Source organism: Oncorhynchus gorbuscha, linkage group LG26 (genome assembly GCF_021184085.1).
Source record: "Oncorhynchus gorbuscha isolate QuinsamMale2020 ecotype Even-year linkage group LG26, OgorEven_v1.0, whole genome shotgun sequence".
NCBI lineage: Eukaryota > Metazoa > Chordata > Actinopteri > Salmoniformes > Salmonidae > Oncorhynchus > Oncorhynchus gorbuscha.
Genome location: NC_060198.1, coordinates 11,132,384 through 11,159,180, shown reverse-complemented (window position 1 = coordinate 11,159,180; position 26,797 = coordinate 11,132,384). Strand labels below are relative to the sequence as shown.

Genomic DNA, 26,797 nt, shown 5'->3' with positions numbered 1-26,797 from the left:
ATCTATTTATGATCATGTTTTTGCTTATTAGGATCATACAAAATTGTATTAGTAATTGTTCAATTACATATCAAACTGGTTTCCACTTCCAGTCATGCACACACACACACACACACACACACACACACCGCAATCATAAATCAACTGTACTAGTTTCATATTGTTTAAGTATTTTTTTTCTCTTTACTTTAATGAACACCAAATGTATTTTTAAACAAAAGCACAACAAATGTTCCAGGGAAAGAGGGACAATTAGTTTGATGATCTTCTCCCGGTAAATGTTTTCAAAGCCACATCAAATTCTGTATAGATATACTCGTTCAACAAGTGTGTGTAGATCGGTCATGTTAGAAACATTTTTTTTTTTACTTTGCAGTGGAATTTCACCCACTTCAGTGTAATTATTGCAAACCACTACCAATTTAAGGCTTTGGAGTTCAATAGCAGTGTTAAGTAAATCCTATCATTTCCAAGTTCAAACTGGGCCAGTACATCATTAAGGTTCTTACACTAAACTTTCCTGGTGTTAACTGCACTAAAAGGTCCAAGTAGTGTTTTACTAATTCTTTAGAATAAATGAAAGTTTTTCTTCAACGTTAAAATAAAAATCACTGCATCTTATAAAAACAGGTTTTTGAAAACAAGACGTAATTTTGTATATAACGTGGCAGATAAAGAAACTATTTAAATATGCATGTTTGTCGTTTGCCATACTATACATCATTCTGTAACACTACAGAGGGCTGAGAATACAGGCGACTGGGGGAGCGGGTGGTATGTATCAAATGCCAGAGTAGAATGATGGATTGAGGGGGAAGAGAGGGGTGGGTAAGGTAACGATGAACATCGCTATTCAGATTTGTGGAACGTCTTTGCAAGAATGCTTGCATTATACAGTATACATGTAGTACCATGCTAGCGCTGCTCGCCTTTTGTCCTAACCGTTAGTAGAGATGGAGATCAGTGCCATGAGTTCATTTAACTACCGCCAACAAAACATCACACGCTATATTAACCCCATTCTGCCCAGCTCTTACCCAATCACAACACCTGTTGGGTAAAAACCAGCAACTGCGAAACGCCAATGGCGGGAAAAAAAAGAAAGAAAATAATTTGTTTGTACAGAAAACAAACAAAGTGAACAAAAACAGCAACACAGGATATATCATATTATTCATGCTTTTTTTTTCTCCATAGACTAGGAGTGAGATGAGAAAAAAGAAAGAAATTCACAGTTTTCAAACTACAATGCAAGGTTGTGTGTGTATGCAAGTGTTTATGTTTTGCGTGTGGTAACTGTACGGGAGTGTGAGCATGCACTCAGACTTGGGTATGCATCTCAAATGGCACCCTATTCCCTGTAAAGTGCACTAACTAGGGCCCATTTGGCTCAAGTTAAAAATAGTGCACTAATAGAGAATAGTGTCATTTGGGACACACACTGGGATAGCCATTCCGCAAATCATATCCGGGAGTGTTAAACCCCAGTAACCTAACTCATGTATCATCTTCCAATGGGCAGAATGGGGGTAACTACATTCTTTGTCAGACAAATGAATTTGCTTTGTTATTTATGTATAATAGTCTCTTTTCTTTTTCAACGATTGGTTAAATTCTTGGCTTGTTTGTCGACTTCGTCATCATATGTATTTTTTTCCTTTTAGAGACATTAAGCCTGCTTTGAGTATGCTCGCTCTCCATCTATGAACTGAGAAGGGGGGGCCGAGGCAGCTATGATGCAGGGAGGTCCGCGCTGGAAGGGAGATTGGGTTGTTCAGACCGGGGGAGCTTTGCGCTTCAGTAGATACTGGTGAATGTCATCGGCGTCGCGCTTGAGCCAGGCGGCATTCAGGAGAATGTTCTCGCAGCACTGCTGCACCGTGCGCTCGGCCGCCGGCGCATGGTGGCTCTCGAAGAAACTCTGGAAGATACAAAATGGCCACGTTTAGAATTTTTAAAACGACAGAAGTTGGCTATACTTATTTTAGTTAACATTTAACAGTTTCATTGAGTGAGACAACACTATTAAAAGAGGTATAAACCAATATGATTGCTCACCTTCACTTCAGCAGCCATTTTGTCAATGGCAAATCCATCCACAGAGAGCTGTGAAGAGGGGTGAATACACAAGTGAGTTGGCTTAGGTCATTGGGCCACATGCAAAAGCTACCAGTCTTCCATAATACATTCCTCTTATAATATATACAGAATATACAGTGCATTCATGCCCCTTGATTTTTCCACATTTTGTTACGTTACAGCCTTATTCTAAAATTGATTAAATGCCCCCTCCCCCATCAATCTACACACAATACCCCATAACGACAAAGCAAAAACAGGTTTAGAAATCTTAACTTCGTTAAGGCACCTTTGGCCACGATACATCCTCAAGTAATTCTTAGGTATGACGCTACAAGCTTGGCACACCAGGTATTTTGAGAGTTCCTCCTATTCTTCCCTGAAGATCCTCTCAAGCTCTGTCAGGTTGGATGGGGAGCGTCGCTGCACAGCTATTTTCAGGTCTCTCCAGAGATGTTCGATCGGGTTCAAGTCCGAGCTCTGGCCGGGCCACTGAAGGACATTCACACTTGTCCCGAAGCCACTCCTGGACTGTCTTGACTGTGTGCTACGGGTTGTTGTCCTGTTGGAACGTGAACCTTCGCCCCAGTCGAAGGTACTGAGTGCTCTGGAGCAGGTTTTCGTTAGGATCTCTGTACTTTGCTCTGTTCATCTTTGCCTCAATCCTGACTAGTCTCCTAGTCCCTGCCGCTGAAAATCATCCCCACAGCATAATGCTTCACCGTAGGGATGGTGTCAGGGTTCAATCTTGGTTTCATCAGACCAGAGAGTCTTGTTTCTCATGGTTAGAGTCCTTTAGGTGCCTTTTGGCAAACTCCAAGGGATCGGTCATGTGGCTTTTACTGAGGATTGGCCACTCTACCATAAAGGCCTGATTGGTGGAGTGCTCCAGAGATGGTTGTCCTTCCCCAGATCTGTACCTCGACACAATCCTGTCACTGAGCTCTACGGAAAATTCCTTTGATCTCATGGCTTGGTTTTTGCTCTGATATATACACTGTCAACTGTGGGACCTTAATATAGACAGTTGTGCCTTTCCAAATCATGTTCAATAAATTGAATTTACCACGTGAACTCCAAGTTGAAGAAACATCTCAAGGATGATCAATGGAAACAGAAGGCACCTGAGCTCAATTTTGAGTCTTATAACAAAGGGTATGAATACTTAAGTAAATTAAGGTATTTCTGTTTGTTGTTTTTAATAAAATGTGCAAACATTTAAAAAATATTTTAAAAATTCAAACTTTTTCAGCTTTGTCATTATGGGGTACTGTGTGTAGATTGTTGAGGATTTTTTAATTTATTTAATCCATTTTAGAATAAGGCGGTAATGTAACAAAATGTGGAAAAAGTCTAAATGCACCGTATACAGTGCCCTCTCTGAAGAAAGCATGAGAATAAGAACAGTTCCACGACAATGCTTCAGAGCGGAGCATTTACCTTGATGAGCCGTGATATGAGGAAGCCGCCCTGGTAGCGGTTGTGAAGCTCCTCCCAGTTGTCTTTGACAAACTTCCAGGCGGCTTTCCTTCCATGCTTACTGCTTCCGGCCACGCCGCCGATTACTGACACAGTGTCCTGGGGACGCACGTCCTCCTGAGCAGGGGAGACAGAGGGGTCGGTTTTTGCCAATTGCCATGAATTCATCATGCTCATCTTATAGGTAAACTTGTATGACCAAAAGAACTAGGAGGGCTACATTTACGAAGCTAGTTAACACCAGTGTTAACAATTGTACCGGTTATTTTCAAGAATGAACACCATAAAAGCGAGACCAAAAGACCACGAGGTGGAAATATGAATGTTTCTAGGGATTTTTGTTCCGTCTTTTATATTCTCCTGACAAAACAACACACTCCATATGCCAGGGCAGGAATGGTTGTGTGTACATACCGAGAGGGCAAAGGTGAGGACTTTCTGGATGAGGTCGGGGGCAGATATGGCTCCCAGCACTCTCTCTATGCGGTTCTTCTCCTCCTGCATGTCAGCCTGCTTGTGAAGCTGAAGAGGGTGGGAGAGATTAGAGAGCGATAATGTGAGACAAAAATATTAATATTTTACCTTCGGTGTGACATTTATGGGATGAAATCAAATGATATCAATTCTCATCAGTTGACTGTGATTAAAGCTTTATCTGTCACAGATTATTGGTGAGGCTCTAACAAGAGTCTAGGACAGGGAGCGAGCTGGTAATCCTCTTCATCTGACTGAGGAAATGTAATTGAAATCATTCACGCTTACAATACATGACTCATGCTTATTGAGGAGACTGATCACCAACCAGCTGGCCTGGCTGGGGTGTATTGTCTAGGAACCAAATGTGACGAAACAGGGCGGGACTAATCTGAATTTATCCAATAAGAAATGCTTGTTTTTGTTGCAAAACATTTTTCTACAGTGTCTACATTTCTACATTTTTCTTACCTTCAGCATTGTGTCCAACGTGGCACTGTCACCATGCTTCAGCACTGTTAAGTACACCTGGAGAGAAAAAAAGACCATACACATGGGCATTCAACATGGTTTCATCACTTGATTTTACAATCATTTTATGTCTTTGTCTCATAAATGGCATCTACTTCCAAGTCATGGTGGAACTAAATAACTATCATTAGCACTTAGAAATGATCTACAAATGAGAAGTCACTGCTGGAAAGTAGGATCAATAACATGATTGCAGGCAGGCCCATTATTGAAATGTTGACGACAACTGATTGAAATAAATGGACAGGTGAAAGCAGTACTGACGACGCTTCAACCTAGCCAACCAGAGGCCTAGGTGGAGACGTTATCAAATTGCTGACCAATCAAACCCTTTAAACATTAATGACGGAAAGTCATCAAGAGCCTAGGGTTACGAGGGCAAAGGTTAGTATGGAATGGGGCCTTTGTTTATGTAACTACATGTTAATAACATGTGTTTCTCTAAGAATAAGTGTGTGTGTGTGTGTGTGTGTGTGTGTGTGTGTGTGTGTGTGTGTGTGTGTGTGTGTGTGTGTGTGTGTGTGTGTGTGTGTGTGTGTGTGTGTGTGTGTGTGTGGCGCAGAACAGCTTACTGGGCTCCTGAGGTCTGCAGAGAGGATCTGCTTGCCTTCCACGTGGTCTTTGAATCTCCGCCGGGCCTCCTCCAGCGTGGGCTTGTGTCCCGCCTTCCCCAGCTTCCCCAGAACCAGGCCCCTCAGCAGGGCATCCAGGTGACCTGAGAGAGGGGGGGGGGAGGGAGGGGAGAATAAAAGAACCGGGACCAGAAAACAGAAGGGGAAAAAAAATAAAGAAAAACACCACAGTCAGTCTCAAACACTTTAAAAACACAAATGCTTTGACACACTGAACTTCATCCAAAAGGACCGAGTTTATCTACTGCTAGTCAATCCAGGAGCCAGTAAATCCATACATCACCAGCTCTGGGCTGATACCCCTACTACACAAAACACTTGCCTAATTCCAAACCTGACCCTTAGCCCCTAACCACTTGAGCAGAACTGAAAGGATTGTATAGGTAGGTGTTAGCAATATAGCAAAATATAAATCCCCCCAATGTAGACAGATTGCCCTCCCTTATACCTATCCAACCCAATCAGAGCTACATCAAGTGACTTGGGGCTAAAAGCTGAAGATTGACTCGGAAGCTCAGTTCGTAACGCTTACCACCGGCCCCAGGGGGCTCACCTTCGCCCTGCTTGCATTCCCAGCCCAGTTTGAGGCCGATGGGAGTGAACAGGTCTCGGATGAACTCCTGGATCTCCTCGTGGAAGTCGGTGTGGGAGAGCAGGGAGGAGAGCACGCCCAGGTTGCAGCTCAGGTCGCTCCATACAGTGTAGTTGGGCTCGTTGACGAAGGCCTCCATCAGCTTCAGCACCTCCACCGTGCTGATCATCCCAGCGCGCGACTGAGGAAGATGAAGATGATTAATAGGTTGAACATGGGAGACAAGAAGAGAAGGAATGGGGGTGGGGGGGGTAGAATGAAAATAGAGGAGGAAAATAAAGGAGGTAAAAGAGGAATGGAAGAGAAGGAATATGAAGAATGAGGGGGAAGAGGTAAGAGGAATAGAAGAGGTAAGAACAGGGGAAATGTGGTTAAGAGTCACCGTATTATGATGTTATCTACAGTGTTTTTAATTGAGCCCTGAATGAATGGGACAACAACGCTTTTGAGGAATAGGATCAAGCAGGAAAACAAGCAGATTAGATTACACATTGTTTATCCAACATCTACAGTAAACATCTTCAAAAGAGGCTTTGGTGAGAAAAAGGCTGAAGAATCTATGCTTAACAATTCACATGACAATATCATGGTCAAAGAGCTTAATACTCATGGGTACAGAGGGAGAAAGGAGAAGTATCGTTATCGAACCATAACAGTTACGTTTACATGGCCACAAAACACACAACAATAACATGTACAGGTAACTGCCAAAATAATGTAAACACTTGAGTAAATGAGGGATACAAAGTATATCGAAAGCAGGCGCGTCCACACTGTAGTGATGCGCAGGTTGACTGTAGTGATGCGCGGGTATATCCGCGGGGCGGATTTCGGCTCATTAAATATTGTGTGTAGATGAAGAGCAGGTGAATAAAGAGAAAATGCATAAAATAATCCATAAATGTTTAATTCATACATCTATAGAGGCTACAGAGGTTCTTTCATTCTTTTTAGGCTCTCTGGCATTTGTCCTAACTGTACAGAGCCCCAAATAGCCTACATGCCAATCGCCAAATGCTTTTGGGAACGGACAGAAACAGTGGATGTCGATCCACCAAGGAGAAAAGGACAATGTCGGAGTTGAATTAAAGAGAAATGCTGCGAAATGGAGTTGAAAATAAAGAGAAGGGAGGGCCAGAAAAGTTGTGTTTGGGGCTCTATAGATATTCGACAGTCACAAGACCGGGAACTTTAGCCTACCGTTCAGATGGATTAAATGGAAACTGAAATCCGGACACAGACTGTTCGTCTATATCCTCTCGCATAGCCTTAATATTAAATCCTGCAGAATTAAGCATTTCTTTCAGCAAAATTATACACCAAATGCACATTTTGAAATATATGGGATAATATGATTTCTTTCAGCATCTTGAGAGAATGCGAATGTAGTTAGGGGACAGTCTGTAGAGGCGCTATCTTTAAAATCAGCATGATAAAAGCTGATCATATTTCCTAACCACATCAAATGTTTCCAAGCCGAACTGAAATCTTATTTCACAGTTTTCCGTTTGCTTACAACCGGTCAAAACGACGTCAGAGAGCTTGGGTCTACAAGGTTCCATCTGGAAAAAGAGGATTCTGAGATAACGGGCTTTAAAGTTACAACCCTTCATTGGTTTAAATGGTGTACGTTTTTTTGATCCTGTATTCTTTTGAACTTACCATGAATTGGGGTATTTAGAGTACTATATAGGTAGAGAGCATTAAACAAAACAAGTCAATAACTGGTTTGACTGACTACATTTAGTCGACAGGCTGTTGATCGACCAAGATCTTTTGTACTCGAGCAGTCGCACACAAACATGCATAGATTTTTTTATGGCACACGAGGAAACATGTCTGATTCACGCCTCAGTGGACTAATCCATTGCAAGAGGCCGAGGGGATGGCACACCAATATCACCAGTGGTACATGTTACGGTTATTTCTGTTATAATGCATTCAATATTATTATTATTACAGTCTTACCGTTCGCATTCTAGGAGTGGGCACGTTGTTTGCAGAGCGCACATCCTAGGCTACACTTGTGAGAAAGAAAGTTTGGGTTTATTTCATTCCCTTTCCAAGTGGTCAATCTATTCGTTGTCTTTTGTTTGAAGCGCTCATGTTAATTCTGGAGTAAGGACACGCACCTGACTACGCATAGAAGTAGGACTAGGCTACCTGGCCTACTTGCAAATGTCGGCCTAGAAGTGTGCCCATTTGAGGATCTGAGACCATTTCTGATTGTCTCAACTCGCCATCACTGTGGAGCTTGTCAAAGCAATTTCGTCACCTCAAAACAGCAATTAAACAAAAGTCTGTTTTTACATCCATTGAGAGACACATTAAATTCCTCAATGTAACCTATATCGATAACCACTCAGCGTGAAAGGGGAATGAAAGTAAAGTGTCGATCCAGTGGAACCGTCATAAAACATGCCTTCCTGATTACTTCTTATTCCTTGTGCAAATAGCCTACAGCTGTGTCTGTCAGGAGCTCACTGGTGCAGGAAACTGAGGGCCCAGAATATGTTGTAAGCACCAGCTTCTGGCTAGACCATGTTTCAACATCCTTGCAGACAGGCAAAGCCAATGGGATTTATAGGATATTTATTTTTATCATGATATTTTCTACCTGCAGGTTGCAATGTAATTTTTTGGGCTTTATGTAGGCAATTTTTACATATTGGCAATAGAAGTTACTTTTAGAATTGTATCATTTTCATTCATTTCATTTAGATTAAAATGTGCATATGAAAATCATAAGTGGCACGGAGATCAGTAGAAATGGTACGATAAACTGGCACTCCAAATGGTGTAGGCTATTACCGGCAACATCAGGAGCATAATGGCAGAATCTGCAAACGCAGCGGGAGGAGGGGGGAACATGAAAAACATTTTTTATTCTTCTGGTTAGGCTATATTGATCTCTGGCTCCCTCAAATCATTTGTGTCTTAATTTTTAAATCGCAGAGCTTAAATCACCAGACAAGCTGAGCAACCAACATATAGTTGATTTTAGTCAAACAAACGGTGTGTCTATGAAAAAATATGTTAAAATGTAATCTCAGTAGACCAATATTTATTTTGTTGTTGGTCGGGGACAGACTGCACCCCTGTCAAGCTCTCGAAATAGCTTACCAAAATATCATACATTATTTATCAGAAATGCATCTAAATGAGGGAAAAATACATCTTGCACCCCTGTCAAAAAAAACATTTCTCAGTCTCTAAATTTGCGGATTAGGGTCAGGTGCGGGCCTCTTGTTTTTGTTGTTGTAATACATAGTCGGGCGGTTGCAGATGACCCATTTAACACCACCACACAGGTGTGGTTCCTGAGTAAATTAAGCCTTTAACATCATCATGATTAGGGTAATGTTTAAAATTGCTGAGCGTAGAATTATTTTGGCTACCACAGCTATAGACCGGTTGGCTGACAACATGCGTCGATGTGTCCGGAAGGCATGCGCTGTTATGATTCTGAACGGTCAGATAGCTAGCAACAATGAGTCCGGAAAAAGGCATGCGTTATGATTCTGAACGGTCAGATAGCTAGCAGCAATGATAAGAAGCTGCCATGTGGTGAATCGTAGGTGGTTCGTTTCAGCAAGTTGTATCTTGTTTTGAGGTGTTTCGACTGATGTCATGTCTATACTAATATGGCTCAAATTCACTAGCTATCTAACCAAGAACTATTTGAGAGACAACAAGTGCTCATTGTGAAAATGTATTTGTTTTCTATTAAACATTTGGAGACTAAATATAGTTTTCATGTCAGTCTAAACCAACCCTGTCTGTTCTGCCCCATAGGAGCGCACACGTCAATTTGGGTGTTATATAAAAAAATGACAAAATTACAATTTTATTTTTTAACCAACACTTTTTTTCTTAAAACTTGATTAAGGGCTTTTAAGTAAGCATTTCACTGTAAGGTGAAATTGTACCTGTTGTATTTGGTGCATGTGACAAATAACATTTGATTTGACACTATGTTGGGGTTCCCTTAACTTTATGTTATGTGGATTCCACATCTACAACATTGAGCTGCTAGAGTTTATTTTAGGGGAAGCTTTGACCCTGGGCTTCCTCAAAAAGTATCTGTTTATACACTGAAGGTTCTGTTTCTTTGCCACTGTAGCGCTAGACTAGAGAGATGGGGCCTTGCTATATTGAAGGGGAAAGAACCTAAGGGTTTTGAGGCAGAAAGGAATTATTTTTTATGAATATGATTGTTACAGGAACTGACCATTTCCCTGTTCATGACTGACTTTAAAAACAAGCACCGATACCATAAATAAATGTACTATTGAACGTTAGCGTCAAGCTAAAGGGCATGTTGGTGTAGTGTTGACGGTCGTCTCTCTCTCACCAGGGAGAAGAGGTCGTTCTGCAGGCCCAGACGGTCCACAGGCAGCAGGGTGAGGTCTCTGATACCAGGCAGCAGGCTCTCCAACATGGCCGAGCTGTACTGGATCCTGTAGAAGCCCACTGTTCCTGGGTTGATCTATAGAGGGAGGAGGAGAACAGTTGAACAGCAGCCAAAGACCATAGCCTTGTTGCCAATCTGTTTTCTTCCACTCCTTTGTCGGTGTCATGCAAAACCATTTGCTGTTCCAAATTTGTTCGCTAAAGCGGAAATAAATCTGCCTAACAAGCAAGTGTGGAAGAAAGCCCTTATATGCTTGAGTGACCCCACCCAACAAATGAACAAAATAACGTTCTATTCTAGCCATAAAAAGTACAGCTTAGCATTAAGGAAACAGGAAGAGATATTTTCTAACCCTTTGATCAACGCAGTACATGGATAATTCTGTTCTGAAAGGCACACGCACAAGTAGTTTCACTCTCCCTACCATAGCCTTGTGCAGTGGTTTCCAACCTTTTGGGTTACAGTACCACCAATTGAATTTTGCTCTGCCCGGACTAACCCCGAAGTAACCCTTTGTGCATTTTACCAGTGAGCCGATGGTCTCATGAGTCTTCACAAGTACCCCCTGTGGATAGGCCAAGTACCCCTATGGGTCTAAGTACCCCTGATTGGGAACCACTGGCCTTGTGGATCCTCTTTAGCACCGCTAACTAGATAGGGACTAGACAGGTTATAATCCTGCTCAAGCAACCATTAGTCCCAATCAAGTGGTTATGATGATGTTGTTTCAGTGAACAGGAATTTCTATGGTCCATTCACAAATCCTTACCATCTAGTGACCCCTCTCAACAGCCCTCTGTGTGACCTTTTGACCCCTTTCAAAGACCTTCAAGGGCCATGGTTGGCTTAACCTCTCGTCGACCCTTTTTGTCAGGTGATTGGTTTACTGAACTCTCAATGATCCCCCACCCGTTTGTTTAGTATTTACAGTCTCAGAATCATGAACGTAACGGCCCATTCACAAAAATGTATAATTCTCCAAGCAAGCAGACCTTCAAGGTCATGGCTCTTGACGTGAGCATTTTTGTATCCATTTTGCTATTATTAGACAGCTTTCTATTTCCCTAAACATGCAACTCTGTATAAGGATTATAGTACACATTTTAAGGCCCCAGGGCTTGGTTTTCAACTCAATTCTATATTAGACAGACGTAATAGGTGGAATTTGGTTGTCCTCACCTTGACCCACTGGTCAGGGCTGACGTTGTTGATCGTGATGGTGGTCTCTGGGCTGTCCAGCAGCACCTTGAGCTTGGTACAGCCGGGGTCCTCACCCGTACAGATACTGATTGGTACCATCCAGTTAGGGCAGTCCTCGCCTGGTGGATGATTGACACACGCAAGACCCAATGAGATGAAGCAAAGTAGGATGCGTGTCTCATGTAGCTAATAAGTGACAAATAGGGAACCAGCCATTTGTACCTGGCTTTTTTTGTTTGTGTTGAGTTAATGGAAAATATTATCTTACCATTATGTGGTCCACTGGCACAGAATTTCTTCTGAGATATCTTGAGGATGCGGTCATCCCCTTGCTACAAAACAAAATGCATGTGATTATTTAATACACAAACAGCTATATCCAAAACAGAGAGATTCCCTCTCACAGGATAAACACAGAACATTCATATTGTCCAAAGACCATTTCCATTGTGGTCCATTTACCTGCTCCTGGTCCACTACGATTATAGGGAAGCCCATCTGCTTAGTCCAGGAGCTCATCACCAGGGCGATGGGTTTCCCGCTAGCCTGTTCCAGACAGTCCCATAGGTCCTCTGGGATTGGTGGTGGGGAGAGAGGTGGTCACCAACCAATTAAAATGCTCAAAAAATATACCTCTTGTTATAAATGGACCAGACAAGAAGTTATAAATTCAGGAGATGTATAGGAGACTTGACAGTGTTACCTGTTGCTGCATTTTTATGTTGGAACTTCAACAGATAGGAATGCATTCCTTTCCTAAAATCCTAGAGACAGAAGAAACTAAATAGGTTTACAAAGAAAGCTAGAAAATCAAGAAAAACATCGGAGATGAAAACATACAAATAGTTAAGAGACACAGGCAATACCCACTTAGCTAGCAAATGAAAGAGCTTGACTAATTAGTGGACAAAAATGGCAGTGTGCCCGGGCAGCAGCTTCTCACCTCGTCTCCTATGTAGTTGTGCAGCATACGGATCACAGACGCTCCTTTGCTGTAGGATATGGCATCAAAGATTTCATCCACCTCCGACGGGTGGCCCACGTTCACCTGCAGCCCAGGGGATCAGTCAGTTCATGGTTTCAAAACACAGTGCGAGGTTCGCTTTCATCTGACAGAGATACCTCACGTACATTCACATCTTTTGAAAAACTTCAGTCCAGAACATATGGTATGTATGTATATATCATCTTACAAACTTAAAGCCAACACACCTCGATGGGATGACTGTTGTCCAGCGCATCCAGGTCCAGGGCGCGGGTGTAGTCGGCAGACACAAACTGTGTCCAGATGTCGTAGTCAGGGAAGCAGTGGTCCACACAGAGGTACTCGATCCATGATGCGAAGCCCTCGTTAAGCCACAGATGGGTCCACCATTCCTACAAGGGATGGGGGGGGGATCTTATTGACTAAAGCCAATTCATGACAATGCAATTGTAGAAAGTTGTTCAGATAAGCTTCAATAATGTAATATCTTTCATGATAATGTCCTTCGGTCATTGACCAGCAGAGTGTTTTTGGTTTCTACATAAGCAGTAAAGAGTGCAGTGGTTGTTTACCATGGTGACCAGGTTTCCGAACCACTGGTGAGCTAGCTCGTGTCCCACCACCAGGGCCACCCACTGCCGTGAAGACGAGCACGAGTTCTTCGGGTCAATCAGCAGCGCCGTCTCCCTGGGACAATGAGGTCACACAGCGAGGTCAACTCAAAGAAAAACAAGTGCAAAATGCAAATAATTTCACACTCCCCTAGTGGTAGCATGCATTAACACAAAAACATAAATTGCATATAATTTGTATTTTTTATTTTATTTTTTAAAATCACATACATTTCCCACCAGTGGTAACAAAATAATCTGTGAGAAATAACATGATTGGCAGGCTAACTGTGCATCCTCTCATTAGTTGCAAATTTAGCAACATTACTTTAGATTTACCTGTAGGTAACAAGGCCCCAGTTTTCCATGGCACCTGGAGGGGGGCAGCACCAAGCGTGTTAGATCTTGACTATAATTCCTATTTTTCGTCACAATATAATAGTTGAAATCGAGTCATTTCAATTGTACTTACCAGCAGCAAAGTCAGCGATAGCTATTAGATCAATTTTAGGCAGTGGGTAAGGAACATTGAAGTAGTCGTTGTAGAATGGTAAGGTCTTTACAGCAACCTGTGAGAAAAGTCGATGGAAATTATATCTAGTTTTTTTTCTATTTTACACTTAATGCCAATTGTCATTCATCAATATGTGACACATGACTAGTGTTTAGTACTGGTCTAACCAGTATCCAGGTTTAAAAAGGGGTAAAAACAACTCACCTCTAGTGCAAATTTCCCTTGTTCTGCCTTTCCGGTAGGCGTGTAGACGCGTACGGTCACGCCGTCCGACGATTGGCCTTCCACAAAGTCGTATTCGCCGATGACGAACGCTACAAGGTACGTGGACATGATGGGGGTGGTGGCGAACTTCACTTCCAAAAGGCTGTCATCTTCTGGATGTGGCTTTCGATCGATTACATTCTGTGTCATTGAGGACAAGGGCATATTAGTATGGACAGAAAATGTCATCAGAAAGTCAGTCAGCAATGCTTTTGAAGAATGAGCTCATAGCCTTTAACAGTCCACAGGGCAGCCATCTTGGAAAAACCTACTAACTCGGTTACATTTTGAATGCCAGCAGACTTACTCTTGTAGCTAGATGAGGGGGAAATGCAGTGACCCAACAACACTGTCTTATGTTACATAAGCCAATGTTAGCAGAGCGCTAACAACAGAGCGGCGAAATGTGACTCAAGCTGTTTGGGGTCTTGTGTCCCCAGGCGGAAGAGTTCGAGTGTGACACGTACCATATTTGACAAGGCTACTCGGTCCTTGGGAACTATCAGAGAGATGTCAAAGGTGGCTTTGATAGCTGGCTCGTCCCAACAGGGGAAGGCCCGGCGAGCGTCCGTGGCCTGAGGAGCGAAGAGAGGAGGGAACACCATGGGAGGTTAGGCGAGATACTTTCAACACATTTCACAGCGTGTTATGTCAGGCCAACATCCTGGAGGGTGTCAGAGGGCTGCTTTATAATAAAGCTACTCCAATGACCTCTAGTGAAAGTTGAAAATAACAACATTCCTTATATAGCAGCTGGGCATGTCGTTCCCCTCCCCACATTCTTTTTTTCTAAAGTTAAGAGATAACAATGTTGCATTATCAAGAATTCACAACAAAGGTTGCTAAAACATTCAGCCTAGAGCCAGGGTGTGACAACCCTCAAACACTATTGCAACACGGGTTAAGCAAATCAACTCTGCTGCCGAGAGAAAATGTACTCATTACTGTACCAAGAAGTGTTGCAGGACAGGAGGAGCGCCTAGTTACTGTACCTCAAACTGTGTGACAGCAGCATAGCGGATTTCTCCTGCAGGAGATGCATATTTACTTCTGTAGAAACCTTTCATCTTGTCATTCAGCTCCCCAACAAAGTCAATCTTCAAAGTGCCAGATCCTGGGAAACGTGTGTTTATTCAGCCTTTACTACAACAAGAGGTTTGTTTTTTTGTCAACTACAAACAAAAAGACATGGCATGGTGTCAAACACCAGGAAGAATAGTGAATGGCAGAGAGTGGAGGGTTTAGCATAAACCTAAAAAGCCCTGGAGCCATTCTGGTTAACGGCGACTCCTTTGACTTACCTTTCTGTAGAGCACTAGGGAATGACAGAGTTACTTTCTCATCCTCATTTTGATAGTTGAATCCTGTCGCGTTAATTTCTAGAGAGAAGGGGGAAAAATGCAAGGCTGATATTCGCTGCGGTAACATAATAATGAAAAGAATATACAAATGTGCCTAACAGGCCTGAAAAAGCAGGTCTAATCAGGAAATAGAAGAAATATATTGAATTTAAAAAAACATATGTAATAATTTGTCTATAGTTAAGAGAAATATGAAAAGACAATTGACAGAATCTCACCCTCACCTTCCCCTCCCTCTGGTACAAAGGATGCTGTGATGATGTCGATGTCAGCACAGTTCATCACAATCTGGTTAGTGGCCAGGTTAACCTGGGAAAATGACAGAAACACGACTACTAAGTCAAATCGGGGCCTAGCACACCCTTGTATAAATCCCTGGGATGACATAAGAACGACCATATTTTTAATTAGTGTAAAAAAATATAAATAAAATGTTTGGCAGTCATTCTAGAGTCACTCAACGATAATACTCCCTCGATATAATACTTCCAAACTAGGATATTTGTTTTTCTGCCATAAGCAAATCCACCATTAAGGGTGAATCTAATCTGAACTGTGTCAGATAGCAGCAATAGGGATCAAACAACTTACTGTAGGTCAAGCAGGCTTAACCTACAGTGAATCAGTGTCACCGTGAAAAACAATTATGGCTTGACAGGGAGAGCGGAACGGGAGTGAAAGAAGGTTTGGAGAGGGGGAAAGAGAGAGACAGCCTATAGGGCTTCTGACTAGAATGCAATGTGATAGCGGCTCATGCGACGGTCGACCGTCCGACTTATTGAGGACGGAACCCAGCGGCACACTCAGACGCGGCTTTCTGAGAGAGTAGGCTAGTCCCATTTATTGACTGTTGGGTGCTGCCGTTGTTTATTTTGATACTCAGAGAGCTGGGAGGTTGTAACCAAGAAGGCAGGGCTGTAATTATAGAGTGTGCTAGGTGATGGCACGGTGCCACATCGCTATGAGTCTTATTGGCTATTGTGCGGTTATCTGTAGACTTTTAAATCATGGGCTGGCGTTGACATTAACTTGGCTAATGAAATTCTAGATTGTGCATACAAATAGCAGCCACGCAACTAACAACACATAGCCCATGTATTGCAGTTAAAAATGCCATACTTGACAACTGTATTTGTCACTTAAATGCAAAGAGTAGCCTAATCCTTTCATATAGCCTAATTTCCTTGGCAAATGCAGTTCACCAACTGCGTAAAACAATGTGCCATCCCCCTATGGATAGGCTACCAAACATAGATCAGCGGCACATAGATAACCCATACCGTAATCTTTTAGATTTAGACAATGTTTGTGTGTAATGTACTAAAATAGTTTAGCCTGGCGTTTTAAGTGTCATTGTAACACAGCCAGTGTTACGTCCCCATGCTGACGAGTAACTTGTGTTCCTAGCCTGTGTTCTGAGATGAAGGTGGTGTATGCAAACATCTGAGAGGAATCTACGCACCACATGTGTCACCAAATTTGACATCCATTAGAAACTAATCAAATGAAGCAAGCAAGTCTGTAATACACATGTGGTGTAGTATTTGGGATGGGCATTTGACAGTTGCAGTACTCGTATTGGGGAAAAAACTCAATCATACTCAAGTATTACAGATAACAAATACTAATTGCCCCATACAGAAAGTGTAAGAACAAGAACACATTCCTAATATGGAGTTAAACCCCCTCCCCTTTTGCCCCCAGAACAGCCACGATTCTACAGGGAATGGATTCTACAAGGTGTCGAAAGAGTTCCGCAGGGATGCTGGTCCATGTTGACCACAATTCTTCCTACAGTTGTGTCAAATTGGCTGGATTTCCTTTGGGTGGTGGGCCATCCTTGATACACACGGGGAAATAGTTGAGTGCAAAAAACCCAGCAGTTTTGCAGTTCGACACAAACCGGTGCGCCTGGCACCTACTACTATACCCCGTTTAAAAGGCACTTAAATATGTTGTCTTACTTATTCACGGCTTGGTTTCTTTTTGTTGTGGCCCCGCAAGTGAAAGGATAGTTGTCTTTAAGACTAAATGTAAATTGTCTGTACGGGTAGCCAAGGCACATTCCCCCAAATAGTTTAACAGTATAACAAAATAAATAAAAGTCATCTCTAGTTAGATCGAGCTTTGACATCCGTTTGAGAATTAATGCCCATCCGTATGGAGTAATTGGTTTGCACCATCAACATACCAACAGGCAATGGGAAGTACGCAAGGTTGCACACCATTTTCCCAATCACTGACAGATGAATCATTTAACTACATTTCTGAAAGTGTCATTATCATCAAACAAGATCCGTTCTGAATGTTATACATCATGGGTGTTGAATGTCTAGTGTTTCGTCATTGAAATGGTCTGCTAGCAACAAGCTTGCAAAATAGGTTAACGCAGACGGAAGCTGGGAAGTCTAGTAGGAAGACATTTACTAGCTATGATTTAGCAAACATTAGCTCAGTTAGCACTAGCGCGCATGCTAACTGGGTGCGCTGACATGCAACTATCGTTAGCATTGAAGCTAAATCAACATCTTTGCATTGACGTTGATCATACTATACATTCATTTAAAGTGAGACGTATGTAGTAGTGACTATTAACCAGTGAAAGATTTGCAAAAATTACAGCGAGCTAACGTTATTGTGCCTAGCTATCTAACTAGTATTAGCAGTTAACTAGCGAATGACGTTTCATCTAGGTAGGTAGCCAACTAGCTAGTTACTCTGGACAGTACCATTCAGGACAATATTTTTACATTGAATACATATGTTCAACCTAACTAAAGTGAGCTAGGCTAGCTATTTGCCACTACTATCATGGGTTAGTAGATAACGTTAGTTTGTGGTTCGCTAGCTGGCAAGATAGCTAGCTAGTTAGCATTTTGACGTTCGCCATTCGTACGTTGTACATTAGGCAAAATAGATTAAATAAACATGCACCAAGTACGATACAAATTGTCTTTCAATTACTTCACCTACCTCCACAATCGCCTCTAGCTTGCCCTCGAAAGTGAAGTCGATGAGGTCGGGCTTCAAGCACAACCCGTAGTTGACAGGGTAGACGTCAGTGGGCAACCTTACGAAGGGCCTCCTTTCAGGCATGGTGTCTGTATTTTGTCTGGTGGCGATTGCGAAGACGGTGCTGCTGTGTATTACTCGGAATTTGATAGTTCTGAAGTTCTGCAAAATGGGCTTCGACAACAAAACTGGATATTGGGGAATTACTCGTTTTACGAATGACAGCGAAACCCGACGGCCGAGAACCAGCAACATAAAATCCTTAGCTAGAAATGTTACCAGCTAGGGTCCTCCCCTCTCACTTCAAATCCACCGTAACAACGTGTGTAGCTGCGCAGTATGACGAGGAAACAGCGTCATCGCGGAGGAACACTGGAACAAGGGGGTGTGTTCAATATGTTTGGTTTTGAATTAGTTTGTCAATTGCAGTAACCCTTTTCTCTCCAAAAATATAGCTATGTTATGTCAACTATTTTACATAAATCATAATTGACAATTACATGCTTTCTGTTTGTAGCATTCCTTATTAGTAGTAGTAGATAGTAGTAGAAAAAACAATAATGCATTAAGTCATCTGCACTCTCTGAAAATAAGTAAGAATTTGCATTAAAAAAACAGGTTGTTTACCTTTTTATGTTGTGAAAGTGTTGATGATTGTCTATGTTGTTGCCTAGTAGTGAGTGTGTGTAAATCACATATGGAAACAAGTAGAGGGCTTAGCTACTCACATGACTCATGTAGGTCATTGCAGACATCTCTTTATCAACTATATTTTGTTTGCTTAAGAATCCTCCTGCCAAAAAGACGTGCACAGCCACTGAAGGTGTATGAAGTAGCTACTGCTCAAATCTTCAGATCATGTCATGAAAAAGCAACCAATTTAAGAGACAATTCCACTATCTAAACCCATGTAACTCTTTATTATCTGTGTCCAACGGCTAAGTAACTGGTGCTGTAGCCTGCATCCATAAGAACCAACTTATGCTTGATCCAAAAATGTGGTCGGAGGCGTATGGATGGTGTGATGCAATTGAGAAGGCTCAAGAGGCAAGCAGTGGCCAAATTGCGCTCCGTACTGCACTGTGCGCCTCAAATTTTGTAACAATGAGTAGGGCTCCATATAGCTTCGCATTGACATGATTAGTTGATGGTAGGTGCGGGTATGAGGTCCTGTATAAATACAAACTCACTTGACAACTTATTTCAGAGCAGCTCTGAGATGCTTAGGGAAGCGCAAAAACTATGAATGCACTGACTTCTGCAGAGGCCATATCAAAGGCGCTGGCTGCATGGTCATTCTGACGTCTGCATTGGCAGTGCAGCACTACGATCAGCATTTACCGGCTATGAAAGTCAGGGCATTCATACTTCTTGTGCTTTTTGCGGGGCAGCGTAGAGCTGTTATGAAGGAAATTGTCAAGTAGGTGAGTTTGTGTTTATACAGGACCGCCCGCCCTCACCGACCATCAACCAATCATGTCAATGCAGAGCAAAATGGAGAACCTCTGCCTTGTTACAATAGTTAAACATTTGGCCACACCTTGTATATTTTTTTGTCTTCTGATATAAACATCTTTGATCTATAAATCAACAATAACTGAAAGCAGATTCTCATGATTAAAAAAACCTAAACAAGTAATCGTTTATTCTAAAATGCAGAGCAAGACAGAATAGCCAAAGTGACCCCCAAAACGTTGCAAGAAGAATCGTAACAATACGCAGCACAGCGCAGATATATTGTTCTTGAACACACCTCAAACTGAGTCTGACAGCAAATATGGCGATGTCCATGAGGAGGGCATTACTGCCTCTGCATCGGATGAGATTCAGCAATTTGAAGGTATTATTTGAGAGAATATGGATTACATTAGCTATAAATTACACATAATTCATTGAAATGTTGACTGCTCAGCCCCAGAAAATGGCACCGAAAAAAGCTGTAGGTTTATAATCAGCAGTAGCTAGCTAGCTAACCTAGCTAAACCCAGCAAGCAGATCTTTTTAGAAGGCAACTCTTGCTAAAACACTCAATTTTTCAACTGACTAAGTTTTAAACCAGTTTAGCTACCTCGCTAGTTTATACTCATTAATCAATCACCGTGGCTAACCTAAAACGCGTGTAACTCAATAAGATGTCATAGTTGCATTTTATAACACTGTTTTCTTCAGTCTCTTTGACTAGCGTCATCTGATTTTTGTATTTATGTCCAAAAACAAGCTGTTTGTTTATACTAAATGCATAAACGAAAATGTTCTCGAATGTGCCATCACATTATGATATTAACCATGCAATAATAACCAATTGATAATGATGTGCAATTGTCTCCATGAATTGCAAACCACATGAACAAAGTGTGCTATAACCTTTATGCATAGACTGGTACTCCATGGTTTCTTATCTAATCCACCTGCTTTTCCCTCGTGCAGAATGCAGAGGCTTCGCTGGAGGTACGGTATCCCCTGCCCTTTGTTGTCCCGGTAAGGACCAAGAAGCGCTACTTCATTCCCCCTGCGGTGGGGATAAAAGGGAAGGCGGCAGTCGCGGCAGACCAGGAGGCCAAAGCCAGAGCGGCAGGTGTTGTCCTGAGGCAGGAGTACATGGAGAGAGCCATCAACATCGCCTGCACTGGTACAGACCTGTTTATGTGCATTCATACACTTTTCAAAATGTCAGACAGTCTGGCACTGCTGCTGATGACTGCATATCAGCGGTAGTGTAAGACTTATGAGCCATTTTGAGAATACATGTTGCAGACTTGTTCTAAAAGCAAGCTAGACCAGTACAGTATTAGCATATACATTATGGTCATGTTACAGTTCCAACCTTCAGTTTGTTGTACACAGAATCAAAGTTAAGAGGGTTGCCACTGTTACAATGAAGCAAATAATATACATAGTCACAATAACCAATATCTCTCTCCTTTCCACTACCACAGCGGGAGTGTTTGACCCCTATATCCCCCCAGAAGGTGATGCTCGTCTCTCCAGTCTGTCCAAAGAGGGTCTGAAACAGCGCACAGAGCAGATCAAACAGGGTGCTGCCTCCCAGCTAGCGTGAGACAGTCTTCCTGTTTCACACTCTAACATTGACCGCCGCCCCATTTTTTAAAATCTTTTTGTAGGATATTGAGTGATCCTTCCTTATCTTTCACACACACTCAAATACTCCCAGCTAGCAAAGACTGTCTGTCATGTACTCCTTAGATATTCTTACTCTCTGTTAGTATTAGACTTAGAATGAGTACCTATTTGTCACTTATATTGCATTAACGTCTTTGGCATTGAAACAAACCCGGTTACACTTTAAACAAACTTTTATAAAGGCTTTATAGTCCATTCATGAAAGCCTAATAAAGGGTTTATGAAGGCTTAAAAGTTGTAGTTCATTTAAAGTGGGAACACCAAACCTTCTCTCCACTGCAGGATACGCAAGATCAAAGAGCATGACGCTGAGTTCACCACAAAGGCGTTCCCAGTGAAAGCTCAGGAGATCTTCGTTGACGCGCACAACGCTCTCACACAGTAAGAGATACACTCACTCTCATATGACCCAAATCAACTGCTCCCTATCCTGCTTACACTCTTGGCTACCAGGCAAAGATGATCTGTGAAAGGGGTGAGTGGTGTCCCCAGTTATTCCAGTGAGGCATTTCTAATGGAAGTGAGATAGTGACTCACTGTGCTCATGATGGATATATTGCTTTCACTGATATAGCTTGCTGTGAAAGTCTGTTTAGGCTCATCTTGTTTGTAAATCTGAACTACCTGATTTGGCTTAGTTTTTCAGCTGGCTCATTAAGAAAATTCAACAGTAACTTGAAACAGTCTAACCAGGTCTTGTCTTGAAGTTGCCTAGGCTAGCTAGTGCTAGCCACCTTCTTTCGCCAATTAGCTTCAGCTGATTAGTGTGTGAGCGTGGCAAAGTTGGTTTGACATTGGATAGCCTGGGGCTAGTTGGTGACCGTCAATAAATTATACAATGTAAATGGGACATTATTTTCATTTTGTGTATCTTTTAGTTGTCTCAATAAATGCTTTCAATATTTGTATCAATTTCTACAATTTATAGTTTGTCATTGAAATAAGGAGCTATTGACATTTAAAATATTGTCCCATGGACATTGCATTCAGAAAGTATTCAGACCCCTTGACTTTTTCCACATTTTGTTACATTACAGCCTTATTCTAAAATTGATTATATACTCTTTTTTTATCAATCTACACACAATACCCCATAACGACAGAGCGAAAACATAAAAAGCAGAAATACCTTATTCAGACCCTTTGCTATGAGACTTCAAATTGAGCTCCTGTGCATCCCGTTTCCATTGATCATCCTTGAGATGTTTCTACAACTTGATTGGAGTCCACCTGTGGTAAATTCAATTGATTGGACATGGTTTGGAAAGGCACACTCTATATAAGGTCCCGCAGTGGACAGTGTATATCAGAGCAAAAACCAAGCCATGAGGTCGAAGGAATAGTCTATAGAGCTCTGAGACCAGATTGTGTCGAGGCACAGAACTGAGAATGGTACCAAAATATGTCTGCAGCATTGAAGGTCCCCAAGAACACAGTGGATTCCATCATTCTTAAATGGAAGAAGTTTGGAACCACCAAGACTATTCCTAGACCTGGCCTCCCAGCCAAACTGAGGAATCGGGGGAGAAGGGTCTTGGTCAGGACCAAGAACCCGATGGTCACTCTGACTGGGAGACTAGTCAAGATTGAGGGAAAGATGAACGGAGGAAAGTACAGAGAGATCCTTGATGAAAACCTTCTCCGGAGCGCTCAGAACCTCAGACTAGGGCGAAGGTTAACCTTCCAAAAGGACAACGACCCTAAGCACACAGCCAAGACAGTTCAGTAGTGGATTCAGGACAAGTCTCTGCATGTCCTTCAGTGACCCAGCCAGAGCCCGGACTTGAACCCGATCCAACATCTCTGGAGAGACCTGAAAATAGCTGTGCAGCGACGCTCCCCATCCAACCTGACAGAGCTTGAGAGGATCTGCAGAGAAGAATGGGGAAAACTCCCCAAATACAGTTTTGCCAAGCTTGTAGCATCATACCCAAGAAGACTCAAGGGTGTAATCACTGCCAAAGGTGCTTCAACAAAGTACTGAGTAAAAGGTCTGAATACTTATGTAAATGTGATATTTCAGGTTTTTATTTTGAATAAATCTGAAAAACTGTCTAAACCTGTTTTTTCTTTCTCATTGTGGGGTATTATGTGGAGATTGATGGGGGAAAATGCATTTAATACATTTTAGAATTAAGGCTGCAATGTAACAAAATGTGGAAAAAGTCAAGGGGGCTGAATACATTCCGAATGCACTGTACAGTGTGTATTTTACCGATGGTCCCTAACTAGCCCCATAGGTATATCAAATGGTTTTTTTAAATGACCATGGACATTAAAATCTGGTCGTGTGCAGCTGTGCTCCAAATTGATGATTACTTTTGGGTGCTGCCAGCTTTTGGCATGTGGGCAGGTTTGAAATAAACACAACCCAAGGAAAACTGTTACAGTCCCATTCATTCAATGACATACCATTTTTGCTATCTCGCAAATCTCAGTTTTGGTCGAGACTTACTTGATGACCAAAAATGATCCTATTTACACTTTGTAGTAAATTTTGACACCAGAAAAAAGTTTTTGCCATCGATGCCACAGGTCGCTATCAAAACAAGAAGTGGCTTTTTAGGGACAGTCGCTCTTAAATGTATCACCCTTCTTCTGTCTGTGTTTTCAGGTTTAACAAGGAGAAACTTCACTCCCTTGTGACAGAAAGATGTTACCCTGTAAGTTCTCTCTCCTTCAGGCAGTTATTGTCACCATCACCAGTACACTTGCTTAACTGTTATTGTTTATACAATACACAGGCTATTTATTTCACCATGTATATTTATTCTCAGTTCTATTTGCACTGATACAATCCCAGTGTTATCATGTCATGAAAATTGCTGCTGCTGCAAATAGTGTGTGTGTGTGTGTGGTTGCACTTTAGGGTTGTGCGGTATATAGGTTTCTGTACCGTACTGGGGTATGCGGTGTTACCAGAAGTGTACACATGACGCTCTGTTTTTAAACGCTCAAAACAATTTAGGCAACAGGGCTCTTGATCCTGGAGGGAGTTGAATGTCTCTGCTGTAAGCAAGAAGCTTGATCTTGATGACATCTAGCCAGTTAGCAAACCAAATGCATAGCTGCAGCCCTGACTTGGATATCATTTCTTTGACATTTCTTAGTTATAAGTAGTGGGCTAGCACATACCGACCTCACATGGGCCCAAGCCTATTGTACAGAATTAACCAGGTATTTTACAAATAAATAGTATGATCAAATGTTAATTATACTTGTAACCTATGTTATAACCTACAAGTTACTTGTTGTGTTTTGTCTTTGGGATGCTCTTTTAGCTTAGATGGCATTAGCTCACTGTCTGTCCATCCTGTGCAGGAGATGGTGAGGGGGAACCGCTACAAGACGCTGCGGTGGCATTTCGTGGAGTCCCTGGAGCCGCCCAAGGTGGTGCACGCCCGCTGCCCAGACATGGTCAGCAAAGGCAACTTGTATGGGCAGGTTACGGTGCGCATGCACTCCAGACAGGTGAGACAGACAGTCGCAAACACACGGTCTGTCACTCCGCAAATGGTCGTCGTCATGTTGGAATACTGTCACGACGAGCCTTTAAACAAGTATATAACACACAGGTTGGGTACTATGGAATTCCACATTTTGAAACGTTAAAAGGAGACAATGGCACTATGCTTAGCTTTAGCTATAAGGGTCTGCATTTATTTATAGACTCAAACATTCACATTGCATTAGCATAGTAGTAATGAGTGAACCAATTAGTAATGAGGGAACCAATTACTAATGTGAACCAATTTAGTAATGAGTGAACCAATTCTCTCTTAACTCATTCTCCCCCCCCCCCCCCCCCCCCCTACCTTTTACTGCCCCCTGAATCTGTCCCACTCTTATGGCTGAATGTAACCACTCTGTTTACATCATCGTTTCACCATTATCCTCAGTAAGGGTTGTGTTACCTGAATTAACATCATTCCTAAATGGTTAACTTGTGTGTTCTGGTGGCTAGACCCTGGCTGTCTACGACCGCTTCGGCAGACTGATGATGGGGAGCGAAGAGGAGCCCAGGGATGTGCTGGAGTACCTGGTTCTGGAGAGGCACCTCGTCAACCCATACGGCATGTGGAGGTTACATGGCAAGATAGTACCAGCCTGGGCCCCAGTGAAGGAACCCATCGTCAAGGTGACCTTTCATATGAGTCTATAGCAAGTTTACTGATTTTTAAAGGGGCATGTCACAAATGAATGTGGTTAAAAAGTGGTGATGTGCCCCTTTAACACTGTTTACCAAAGGGTTGATTAGAAAATAATTAGATGACTAATGAAATTCCTGAATACATTTTCAGTTCATTACTTGAACGAATTTTAAATGATTTTTAATGTACAGAATCTCTGTTATTTACCATCTGTGTTGTCTCAGACAGTTTTAGAACTGGCCTTAGATTTCTCAGTAACTTGTATGGTACACAAAAGCGAATATGAGAGGCCATTTGTCTGTGGTTGTAATTCCTGCTCACTGGCTTTGATTTCTTCTGTTTCAGACTGTTATGATCCCTGGCCCGGAGCTCAAGCCAGGCGAGGAATTTGAAGAGCTCAACTATGAAGTGCCCAAGCCTAAGGCTGTGCAGTGGCACAAATAGACCACAGTTGGGAGCTGTAATTCTGGGCCACCACATATGTTCTCATTTTTTTCAGAAACCATGAAGCTACATTTAGTTTTCTGCCTTTTTATATAAAAATACACTGTTTGTTAAACCTTACACTTGTGTATCTCAAACACTTCAAATAATCCACATTGTCCAGATCTGTAGAGATTGTATGGTTTATTTCAATGGTGAATATATAACATGTTAATTTAAAAAATACAAAAATAAAATGTCCCATCTCTTTTTTCATACCTTTTTGGATTTCAGTGAATGTACATTTATATCAGAATAATCTGTATTTTTCATCGGCAATACATACAAAAATAACTGAAATCAACAGAAATACTTTTCAACATGCATACAAAAAGGATGTATTGTGTAATGATGATGGTATTTGATTCTATTTAACAAAAAGACATTGCACATCCAGTCAAAAAACACTTTACATGCATAAAAAAACCACTCGCAAAACGAAGTTGGTCCATTGCGGATAACACGAGGCAAAGCATGAAGACGATCTCACTGCACAAAACTTTCACTGAATGAGGAGATATATGGATGGATGGATACATTTGGTAAATAAAGCATGGAAATGGTGAATAAATCAATGACAAGGGCCTTATGTACAGTTTTAATGGGACTATGCTGAGGTGCAGTTGTTTTTAGGGCAACTGTTTCCAAGTTGAGTTGTATGTTTAAAATAAAGAATGTGAAAAAAGTTTTGGTCGTGCATCCTCAAAATGCATACACATATTTATTTTAAATATGTATTTATTATTCCGCTAATAAAATTGCTATTGTAAATTATTCAAAATAACAGATTATAGCTCAATCAGTATTGAATTAGAACGATTTTAAGTTCTCTGTTAAAGTTCGATGTGTTATATTATTAATATTAGCACTGTGC

At 41.8% G+C, this 26,797-nt stretch overlaps 2 protein-coding genes across 5 annotated transcripts; one reads left to right on the top strand and one right to left on the bottom strand.

Annotated features, from left to right (window-relative positions):
• Positions 1-158: 158 nt before the first annotated feature.
• Positions 159-18,480, bottom strand: LOC124015723 (puromycin-sensitive aminopeptidase-like). Of its 4 annotated transcripts, none has more exons than XM_046331144.1 (23): positions 18,110-18,480; positions 15,355-15,445; positions 15,077-15,154; positions 14,768-14,889; positions 14,243-14,350; positions 13,716-13,916; positions 13,470-13,566; positions 13,337-13,370; positions 12,959-13,073; positions 12,614-12,778; positions 12,345-12,449; positions 12,105-12,165; positions 11,864-11,973; positions 11,670-11,733; positions 11,381-11,520; positions 10,142-10,276; positions 5,749-5,968; positions 5,136-5,278; positions 4,504-4,560; positions 3,973-4,080; positions 3,520-3,675; positions 2,059-2,106; positions 159-1,921 (listed from the first exon to the last, which is right to left on the bottom strand). In XM_046331144.1, the coding sequence occupies exons 1-23, from the start codon at positions 18,401-18,403 to the stop codon at positions 1,775-1,777; spliced, it is 2,799 nt and encodes a 932-aa protein (XP_046187100.1). In that variant the 5' UTR covers positions 18,404-18,480; the 3' UTR covers positions 159-1,774. The 4 variants fall into 4 exon arrangements, with proteins under 4 accessions (XP_046187100.1, XP_046187101.1, XP_046187098.1 ...); XM_046331145.1 differs by having other exon boundaries at positions 15,361-15,445; XM_046331142.1 differs by having other exon boundaries at positions 5,728-5,968; positions 18,110-18,479.
• Positions 18,481-19,715: 1,235 nt separating this feature from the next.
• On the top strand, positions 19,716-26,141 carry mrpl45 (mitochondrial ribosomal protein L45). Its single transcript, XM_046331141.1, has 8 exons — positions 19,716-19,988; positions 20,576-20,777; positions 21,085-21,202; positions 21,572-21,670; positions 23,904-23,952; positions 24,611-24,760; positions 25,254-25,427; positions 25,786-26,141. The coding sequence occupies exons 1-8, from the start codon at positions 19,926-19,928 to the stop codon at positions 25,882-25,884; spliced, it is 954 nt and encodes a 317-aa protein (XP_046187097.1). The 5' UTR covers positions 19,716-19,925; the 3' UTR covers positions 25,885-26,141.
• Positions 26,142-26,797: the final 656 nt, after the last annotated feature.